Genomic DNA, 11,525 nt, shown 5'->3' on the forward strand with positions numbered 1-11,525 from the left:
TAACATAATATATTCCTTCATTTACATATTGAGTAGCCACCTGTGTGGGGATAAATGCCTCAGAAAAGTGTTTGTAAATCACATCCACAGCCACTTTAAGGTAGAAGGCAATAATGATGTAGATATTGTCCAGATAGGACCAAGTGCAACATGGTGTTTAAAAGGCAAGGTAGAGTTCTAGATCTTTCTCTTGTACTCTGGTTGTCCCCAGCCTGGTAAAAGAATGCCAAAGACATACCCTGTAAGCAGGGCAGCCATCAGGGGGGGACAGGGGGGAGAGTTGTAGGGGGCCCGAGGGTAAGGGGGGCCCAGGCCATGCCACACTTACTTGATTAGTCGGGCCCCCCATCTGACTTCGGGAAGGCATGGACGTTTAAGGGGCCCTGGCCACCAATTTGCTAATAATGTGGGGTTGGGGACCCTGGCCACGAATTTTGGCCACCAATTTTTTTTTTCTCATGTGGGGTCCTAGCCACCAATATTCTTTAATGGGGGGCCCTGGCCACAAATGATTTTTTTATGGGGGGCCCTGACCACCAATATCTTTTTATTTTTTATTAACATGTGGGAACCCTAGCCACCAATATTTCTTTTGGTTTTTTTACTGTGTGGTGGGGAAGGTGGACCTGTAGGTGGGGCTTGCGGTGGACGCAGCCCAGAGGGCCCAGGAAATTTTGTCATACGGGGCCCTGCGATTTCTGATGGCAGTCCTGCCTGTATGTGATGATTGGCAAGTATATGCTAGATCCTAAATGTATATGGATTTCCCACAGAGCAAAAGACCAGGTGCCATACGGTTGGACAGACTGAAAGTCCATCAAAAGTTTTAGTGTTGTTAGTATCACATCTCCAGGGCCACCAATGTAGGGAAACCATGTGTTACAGGATTAGAGCTAGAGTTGATCCCCCCCAGAGATAATCCAGGAGTCTCCATGGAGAGAAAAGGCACTGAATGAGTTTGTGAAGTCTTTTACTGATACTGATTTAGTCTACTTATATAAGAACCATTGGTGCCCAATACTCTAATAAGTAAAATACCACAGGATATATTGCACCAACCTCCCCTATAAGTGCAAGGGGTCCATTTTGTATCCATAACCAGTCTGAGATGAATTTCAGAGCCCCGATATTAGTAATTGCATTACACTAACAATAGAAAATAATGAACTTTGTAAGAGTGCTCAGTGCCAGGCAGGGACTGCAAAGGCTGATACAATGTCACCAATGGAATTTGTAAAAAAAAGGTTGTGGACCCCCCACAATAAGCTATACTATCATACTGTACAATATAGAAACAATATGGCACCTTCTATCCATATGTGTAAATGCAAATATACAGGGAAGGAATGTTCTGGGCACACAATAAGCTATACCCTCATACTGTACTGTCTAAGGAAAACAATATGGCACCTCCTACATATATGTATAAATACAAATATACAGAGAAGGAATGTTCTGGGCACACAATAAGCTATACCCTCATACTGTACTGTCTAAGGGAAACAATATGGCACCTCCTACATATATGTATAAATACAGATATACAAAGAAGGAACATTTGAGGCACACAATAAGCTCATGCTGCATTGTCTATTTAAACAAAAATAAATGGCAGATACGCCCCTTGAAGTGTTGGGTTGATGTTTAAATAAAAGACAATTCATTCTTGCTTGGGAAGCATTTGTTCATCAGCATCTGTTTGTTTGTTTAGCGCCATCCCTCCCTCCTACTAGTGCTATTTATCATATGGAGAGTAAATGAGCAGCTCGCAGGTTGGAACATTGATCACTTAATTAATCGCCGCTCTGTACCTTCTGCATAGAGAACTTTAAAAACGAAAAAAAAAAAAAAGTCCGTATGAAATATACATTAAGCCCATCGTTGGCGCTGTTGTGAATGGGATAACAGCTTTCAAACTTATATTCAGTATTAGAGTAAAAAAAAAAAAAAAAGAACTTAAATTAATTGCCCTTATTTTCCCCATCCGCTTCCCTAGCACAACGCACTGCGCAGATGGATTATATGACTCCGAGGATAGATTTCTCTAGGCTGTAAACTCTGTGGAGCAGATTATCATCTTATTGCCCCATTATGGTCCTTAAATATGGAAAGACGCAGCTTTAAATTCTTTTCCTTTTTTTAACTCCGTTCCCGAAAGTGTTGATTTTTTTTTTTTGTGTGTGTGTGTTTTTTGCTTTTTTTTAAGAGAACAATGCATGGAGCACTCAAATGTATTTAGTGGGAAAGCGTCGAGCCACCTGAAAACTCCATTTAGCGTCTTCATGGAAAATATTTCAGATGTCAAAATATGTAAAGCGGGCGCATTTAAAATGCAGCCGGCGATTTCCATGCTGAGTGCTACTTACCCGCACACAATGAGCTCATTTCGCACGGAGACAATAACATCTATTCAGCTCGGCACTTAAACACCGAATAGGCTGCAATATAATCCAGGAAACCTTGTGTGAGAGTGGCTGTCCTCTTGCACATGACACCGGCGCAGCAATAAATAAACATTTAAATATTTATACTCAGCCAGAGAGCGCTCCGAACTTCATCAGCCATAACGTTGTTTTATTTTCTTAAAGCCAAATTGTTGATTTTGTTCTGCGTGGGGGAATTAGCGGATGGCGTTTTATTTAACCTGGACAGGACAACCTGAGCCCACCAGTGCCTATAATGCTGGAGATAAAGAAGCTGGCGGATTTTGCCTTTCCAAAACACTAAAATGATGTTTATCCGTGTTGGGAATTAAAGGCATTTTCAGCCTATGTGCAAATAATAGAGCAGAAAACGACGTCTGGCCTGTAATGTTTCCTCAGGGATTCTTACTTCTGGACATGTTTGTCTGGTTTGGAGGCCAGTTGTTAAGAGGAAGCATAAACCTTATGGCCAAATGTATTAGGAGACTCCAAAATGAAATATCTTTAGTGTCAGCACAATAACTGTGTGTAGGGAGCATGGGATTTTTTTACAGGGGAGTGTTAGCTGATAAATGGCATCTCACCATTGGGCAGTCTGATGGAAAAGTCTGGGTTGGGCAGATGCCAGCAGGACACTACCAGCCTGAAAGCAAAATGCTTACAGTGAAGTTTGATGGTGGAGGGATAATGTTCTTGGTCTGTTTCCATGGTTTGGGCCCCTGGTTTCAATGAAACCTTCACCTTTTAGTATGATGTAGAGAGTAGGGATGTCGCGGACTGTTCGCCGGCGAACTTGTTCGCGCGAACATCGACTGTTCGCGCTCGCCGAATGTTCGCGAACGTCGCGCGACGTTCGCCATTTTGGGTTCGCCTTACCTGGCGCTTTTTTTTGACCTCTCACCCCAGACCAGCAGATACATGGCAGCCAATCAGGAAGCTCTCCCTCCTGGACCACCCCCACACCCCCTGGACCACTCCCCTTCCATATATAAACTGAAGCCCTGCAGCGTTTTTTCATTCTGCCTGTGTGTGCTTGGAAGAGCTAGTGTAGGGAGAGAGCTGTTAGTGATTTGAGGGACAGTTGATAGTAACTTTGCTGGCTAGTAATCTACTTGATACTGCTCTGTATTGTAGGGACAGAACTCTGCAGGGATTTGAGGGACATTTTAGGTTAGGTAGCTTTGCTGGCTAGTAATGCCACCTAGCTGTGTGAGCTTGTTCACATTCTGTCTAAATAATAACAATAATAATTCCGTGTCCGTAAACACCACCTGAGTGACGTTTTTCAAGCAGCAATAATATATTCCGTATCCACGACTGTATACGTTGACCTTGCAGGCATTGTTTGCCCAGTCTTTAACCAAGTACCACCTAGCTGTGTGAGCTTTTTCACATTCCGTGTCCAGAAACACCACCTGAGTGACGTAGTGTGATTTCTGCCCTTTACAGTACAAAACGCAGCGCTGTGTCAACAATGTATTTTTCAGATACATTTTTGCCCTTGATCCCCCTCTGGCATGCCACTGTCCAGGTCGTTGCACCCTTTAAACAACTTTAAAATCATTTTTCTGGCCAGAAATGTCTTTTCTAGCTTTTAAAATTCGCCTTCCCATTGAAGTCTATGGGGTTCGCGACGTTCGCGAACCGTTCGCATTTTTGACGCAAGTTCGCGAATATGTTCGCGAACTTTTTTTCCGACGTTCGCTACATCCCTAGTAGAGAGTGATATTCTGAGACAATTTGCAATTGGTTTTCATTTTTTATTATTTGTGGTTCTTACGTCATTTTTCGCTTTTTATTCAACATCTCTCCAGTTTGCAATTTCAGCAATCTGGTTGCTAGGGTCCAAATTACCCTAGCAAACCCTGCATTGATTTGTATAAGAAACTGTAAAATGATTAGTTGAGGCCCTGAATAGAAAGACAAGTAAATGCAATAACAATACCCGGGCAAACTTTTTATTATAACCCCACATGCAGTCACTTGTGAATCTGGTACAAGAGGTCGCTGCTAAAAACTAGTGATGGGTGAATTTGTTCGCCAGGTGCAAATTTGTGGCGAATTTGCGCGATTCGCCGCCAGCGAATAAATTCGCGAAACGCCCGCGAAAATTCGCTGGCGAAAGTTTGCTGGAGTAAAAAAAAAATGGTTGCCTGCCGTCGAAAAAATACGTACGCCGGCGTCAAAAATTAGACTCCGGCGCAGATTCGCGAATTTTTCACCGTTTCACGAATTTTGTGGGAAATTCACGAATTTTTCAGCGAAGCGAAACGGCGCAAATTCGCCCATCACTATTAAAAACCTAGTGAACCAGACACATGAGGCATCTCTTCTAGTGATGGGCGAATTTGTCCCGTTTCGATTCACAGAAGTATCCGCAAAATTACCACGAAATTCATGAAACAGTGAAAAATTTGAGAAGTCCATAGGCGTCAAAATAATTTTGCCACACGTCAAAGTCGACCCCCGCAACAATTTTTATACGCGCGCCTATTTTGGCCAAATGCATTCAAGTCAATGGCTGTCCGAATAAATTCTGATGCTCGCCAAAACTTTTTTAGTGGATTTTTTGCCATGAATTCAGGCCTAACAAATGTATTCACCCATCACAAATGCATCGCCCATGATGCAGCAATTTTTCACATGATGCCAGCATAATTGTGGCGGTGCTCCAAGTTGCATCTGCCGCTATTGTGCATTAATGTGGGTTGTATCTAGTGCACCTGCTCACAACCCACATTGCTTCCAAATGAATATGAATGGGCCTGAGCTACAAAAGAGGGGGCTTCTTCCACGAATCTCCTTGGGAACATTTCCCCTGACATAGGGGCTGCTGTACATCACTCTTGTGTTTATTTATATTTAGCTCCCCTTTAGGAAAGGCCAAATACACACTAATGCTGTACCTTTCATTTAAGAAATCCAATTGGATAATTTATAGGCAGAGCAGAAGCCTTGTTGAGGAGAAAATGCTGTGAGTTATGCTTCGGATCCATCTCAAATAAAGCGCAGTGTCTAATTCTGTCCTTCTTTATTGCAGGGAGGTTTATCCGCCTGAACCCGCTCCACTTCATCATTCAAAGACACAACCGCACGACACATCAAAGCGACAAAAACCACTTTGGACAACTCCAGCTTGGACGGCCTTCAAGCCTGCAGCAATATCTCCTTGTCAGGGGCGCTGGAGACGATGCTCGGGGAATGACAGATCAGACTATTTATGCACTTGCTCCTTGTAAAATGAACACAGCGGATGCCCATTGATTATATTGGCATTTATATAAAATGTCCCTCTGTATTGCCAGTTTTTAATAGAGAGGACACCACAATTACTGTGGCATATTTATTTTCTGCTCTGTTAAGGAAAACGATTGCAGTTAGACAAGGGAAAAGGGACCCATTATTTATTGCCCAATGTTTTCTGAATAAATATCAGTACTAAGCATAGAGCCTAAAGGGGGTTCGCATTCATTTTAGCAAAGTGATTGTGCAGAGACTAAGGAAAAATACACATACGCTCATGGTATGACATTAGATTAAAGGAGAGTGTGTGAAGGCTGCAGGTTACTTTTAGTCCTCAGAGGGTTATATACAAACCTTGTAGAACCAATATAGGGACCACAGGAAGGTATACGATAAGGCAGGGTTCCCTAACCTTTTTTAACCATGAACCACATTCAATAATAAAAAGAGTTGGGGAGCAACACAGTCATGCAAAAACTTCCTGGAGTGCTAAATAAGGGCTGTGATTGGCTATTTGGTAGCCCCTATATGGACTGGCAGCCTACAGGAGACTCTGTTTGGCAGTGCACCTGGTGCCGCCAAGCCTGGAATTCAAAATTAAACACCTGAATTGAGGCCACTGGGAGCAACATTCAAGGGGTTGGAAAGCAACATGTGACTTGTGAGTTACTGGTTGGGAATCACTGCTATAAGGAATAGAGTGGGACCTCTCAGGTTTGGGGTACTGTAAAACATACTACATACTAGTAGTCATCTATTAGTCCCTATACAGACAGAGTAACATTTTCCCTCCAAAGTTTTTTATTTTTTTAATCTGCCCCCTGGCAGGCCTGGAAGTGGTTATGACGGTGGAGTCTCCCTAGAGGTTTAGTTACTTGTTTCACAGGGTTTATCCTGCAATATCAGTTTCTTTGAGACAGTGGGAGTAGCAGAGCAATAAGCTCTGTAGGTTCTGTTCATTAAAGGGGTGATTCGCCTTTAAGGGAACTTGTTATAGAATGACCAATTCTAAGCAACTTTTCCATTGGTCTTCATTGTTTATTTATTATAGTTTTTAAATGATTTGCCTTCTTCTTCTGACTCTTTCCAGCTTTCAAACGGGGGTCACTGACCCCATCTAAAAAAAACAAATGCTCTGTAAGGCTACAAATTTTTGTTATTGCTGCTTTTTATTACTCATCTTTCTATTCAGGCCTCTCCTATTCATATTCCTGTCTCCGATTCAAATCAATGCATGGTTGCTAGGATAATTTAGACCCCAGCAACCAGGTTGCTGAAACTGCAAAGTGGAGAGCTGCTGAATAAAAAGCTAAATACAGGTATTCAACCTTTATCCAGAATGCTCGGGACCTGGGGTTTTCCAGATAATGGATCCTTCTGCAATTTGGATCTTCATACTTTAAGTCTACTAGAAAATCATTTAAACATTAAATAAACCCAATAGGCTGGTTTTGCTTCAAATAAGGATTAATTATATCTTAGTTTCGATCAAGTAGAAAGTAACTGTTTTATTATTACAGAGAAAAAGGAAATCATATTTTAAAAAAACATTTTGGATTATTTCGATAAAATAGAAAAAGCACAAATAATAAAAAATGAAAACCAGTTGCATAATGTCTTGGAATATCACTCTTTCCCCCATATGTAATAAAATGCACTAAGTTTGCTCAGGAGCAGTAACCCATAGCAACCAATAAGATGTTTCCTTGTAATCAGGTGACCAGTAAATTCTACCTGCAGATTGGCCGCTATGGGTTACTGCTTCTGGGCAAATTTAGTGTCTTTTATTACATAACCCCTTTTATATCATGCTAATAGTTAAGTCAAAGGTGAAAACCCCCTTTAATGTGTTCTTTTTTCCGAAGAGCCCCAAAAACCCTCCTGCCTTGAGTAAACTGTCACTTAATCCATTGGGGACCATATCATTAAAATAACAAGGCCATTTAAAGAAGGTTACGCTCCATCATCTGTGTCCAATCATCTGGTTTACAGAATGAACCCACTGCAGTTTTACCCCAAGTGGTGCCCATAAAATAAATTATTACAAAAGAGTTAAGGATTGGATATTTATTCCGAATATTTTAATGGAATTTATTTTCTTTTTGCTCTTCCTGTTATTATTTAGAATCTTGTGGGGCAGCAGCTGTTCAGCCATTTGAGACATTTAACAAAAAGATGATACTTTACATTCCCCTTACCTTCGTTCTTTGGTGCCATTGCTGGTGGAGCTGTTTGGTTGTGACTGACCTCGGCAGGAGCTGGAGCCTCTAAACTAGACTTTGTCATTGGTTTATTTGAAAAATTAACTTTTCTTTGTCCTCATACCTTCTTCTTATTTCCATACTTCTGACTCTTAACTTGCCCTAGAACTGGTCTTTGTTCCTCATTGATTTGGGCCTCGCTTCTAGCTGCGGAGTCTTGCTTTTCCACTACAGCTATTTTCTTTATATACCAGAATAGATCCAAAAGAATAATGATGAATATGCTAAATGAAGAACATGTGTTCTAGATAAGGAGAGAGAACCATTAAAACAAATTAGAACAGATTTTACTGATCCACTTATTTCCATATAATGGTTCCATGTTAAATTCTACTTTTGTTCAGGTTATAATATTTACATACAATGATACAGAATACCAATTAGCTACAAGTGGATGGGAGGAGTAGGAAGATACTATCACAAGTAAATTACAACTGACAGCACTTTGACATTTTAGTTGTATTTTGTTAACATTTACTCACTTGAAATATTTAGATTTATACAATTATTTCAGCTCATCATAAAGATTTCCCTTAAACTCATTCCAATAGTGTGCATTGAGGATGGCATTTTCTACATTATACAATACTGCTATGAAGTCCTGCAACAGAAGAATATCGGTTAGACAGACATTTTTACTTAAAGGGATTCTGTCATGATTTTTATGTTGTTTTTATTTCTACATTACACTGTTTACACTGCAAATAATTCACTCTACAATATAAAATGTCATTCCTGAACCAATAAGTGTATTTTTTAGTTACAATATTGGTGTGTAGGTGCATCTCAGGTCATTTTGCCTGGTCATGTGATTTCAGAAAGAGCCAGCACTTTAGGATGGAACTGCTTTCTGGCAGTTGTTTCTCCTACTCAATGTAACTGAATGTGTTGCAGTGGGACCTGGATTTTACTATTGAGCGCTGTTCTTAGATCTACCAGGCAGCTGATATCTTGTGTTAGGGAGCTGTTATCTGGTTACCTTCCCGTTGTTCTGTTGTAAGCTGCTGGGGGGGGAGGGAGGCGATGATATCACTCCAACTTGCAGTACAGCAGTAAAGAGTGACTGAAGTTTATCAGAGCACAAGTCACATGACTGTGGGCAGCTGGGAAACTAACAATATGTCTAGCCCCATGTCAGATTTCAAAATTAAATATAAAAAAATCAGTTTGCTCTTTTGAGAAAACCTTTTCCCATGAAAGTATCCCTTTAATAATACAAGAGACATGAGAGTGATGAGAGTGAGGCTGAAACAGAGGCTTTACATACTGTAGTAGCATAGAAAAGAATGACATTATCTACTATTAGGGATTGGCGAATTTGACCTGTTTCGTTTCGCCAAAAAGTCTATGCGTGGCGAAAGAATTTTGACGTGCGTCTTTTTTTTTTGACACACAACGCCATACAAGTCTATGGGCGTCATTTTTGTGGCGAAACAAGGCGAAACAATTCGCCCATCCCTATGTTAAGTCTCTGTTTTACTCTCATGTCTCTTGTACTTGTTTTATTAAATGGGAAAAAGTTTTTTATTATCATAATGTTGAAAAAGACGTGCCCATCAAGTTCAATGAAACCAAATCTGACTATAACTATATAACCAATCATATAATGATCCCTGCTTGCCTGGATGATGACACTAATCAGTTTTTTATATGTTTTTAGCTGATTCTGACTATTTGGAAGGAGGCACAGCAAGTCCTGCAATAGGAGAATATCATTAAAGGGATACTGTCATGGGAAAACATGTTTTTTTCAAAACACATCAGTTAATAGTGCTATTCCAGCAGAATTCTGCACTGAAATCCTTCTCAAAAGAGCAGACAGATTTTTTTATATTCAATTTTGAAATCTGACATGGGGCTAGATATTTTGTCAATTTCCCAGCTGCCCCTAGTCATGTGACTTGTGCCTGCACTTTAGGAGAGAAATGCTTTCTGGCAGGCTGCTGTTTTTCCTTCTCAATGTAACTGAATGTGTCTCAGTGAGACATGGGTTTTTACTATTGAGTGTTGTTCTTAGATCCACCAGGCAGCTGTTATCTTGTGTTAGGGAGCTGTTATCTGGTTACCTTCCCATTGTTCTTTTGTTTGGCTGCTGGGGGGTAAAAGGGAGGGGGACGATATGACTCCAACTTGCAGTACAGCAGTAAAGAGTGATTGAAGTTTATCAGAGCACAAGTCACATGACTTGGGGCAACTGAGAAATTGACAATATGTCTAGCCCCATGTCAGATTTCAAAATTGAATATAAAAAAATCAGTTTGCTCTTTTGAGAAATGAATTTCAGTGCAGAATTCTGCTGGAGCAACACTATTAATTGATTCATTTTGAAAAAACATTTTTTTCCCATGACAGTATCCCTTTAAGTCACACAGGGCACTAGAGCACAAGATTGCTCAAATATTAGTAACTCCCATAACGTCTATATATAAGTAACAAGTTGGCACATGATTATTCACATGGTTTAGGAACCAATATACCCAATATTAATATGTCTCAAGTCATAATTGTTTGTAGGAAATGTGTTAAATCAATTGGCCAATAAACGAGTCCCCTTCTTCCCTTTCCTTACCTTGACCCAGATATTTTTTTGAACATCTACATAAAGAACATGTGAATTTTGCTGCAATCCTGAACAGAATTGGTCTAATAAAAGCTGCAACTGCCAACTAGAAGTATTACATTGCATATGATTTCCTCTGGAACGAAGAAAGAAATCGACTTTGGGTTGTTGCTAGACAATCTGATGATTGATATTCATTTCTTCAGCGAATAAGCAAACTTGAAAACTTTCCACAAATTCACTTTCTACAGACAACTTACAGACGGGTTTGTTTTCTTCATCAATATCTTTTTTCTGGAAGAGAAATGTACAAAGATCAGACAGTAGGACAGGTTTGTGTACAGAATATATACATTTATTAATAAATCCCATGAGGCCACAAAGAAGCAGAAATGAATAATTATGATTGGAAAACCATAACGATCCACAGTTCTGATATATACAGTACATTTGTACGAACGACTTCATCTCAATTAAAGCCGAGAATATAAAGAAAGTACTTTACACAATGAGAGTGAGGCTGAAACAGAGACATTACTAAGTAAAGGTTGAAATAGACATATCCATCATGTGTCTATGTTTAGAAACATAAAATATAACATAAAAGACCTCAATGGCCTTCAGACTTTTTTAGTTATATTCCCCATGGGGGCCCTTGTATCTAAAAAGTCTAGAAAAAAATATGAAATCTGAGCTTATAAGTGTCCATCTAAAATACCCCCCCAGTTAACCATCAGATGGTGTATTTTATAGGCTAATACAGGTATGGGATCTATTATACAGAAATTTGTTATCCAAATAGCTCCAAATTACGGAAAGGCTGGTTCCCATAGACTCCATTTTATTCTTTTTCTCTGTAATAATAAAACAGTACCTTGATTCCAACTAAGATATAATTAAAGGGGAACACCACAAAAACATAACTTAAGATTTTTGAAAAGTAAACAAGCAAATTTGCAATATATATCATTTAAAAAATATGCAGACTCTTCATAATTTTTAATGGTTTCTGACAGTTCCCTAAGCCTAGCCCCCTGC

General features: G+C 39.9%; 1 protein-coding gene across 1 annotated transcript in view; it reads right to left on the reverse strand.

Annotated features, from left to right (window-relative positions):
* LOC108716306 (ankyrin repeat domain-containing protein 9-like) overlaps positions 1–7,883 on the reverse strand; it is a 53,647-nt gene extending 45,764 nt beyond the window's left edge. The window contains exon 1 of the mRNA XM_041562408.1: positions 7,865–7,883. Within this exon, the coding sequence (XP_041418342.1) occupies positions 7,865–7,883 (19 nt within the window). The remainder of the gene's footprint in view (positions 1–7,864) is intronic.
* Positions 7,884–11,525: the final 3,642 nt, after the last annotated feature.

The sequence above is a fragment of the Xenopus laevis genome, chromosome 5L (genome assembly GCF_017654675.1).
Source record: "Xenopus laevis strain J_2021 chromosome 5L, Xenopus_laevis_v10.1, whole genome shotgun sequence".
In the NCBI taxonomy this organism is placed as follows: Eukaryota; Metazoa; Chordata; class Amphibia; order Anura; family Pipidae; genus Xenopus; species Xenopus laevis.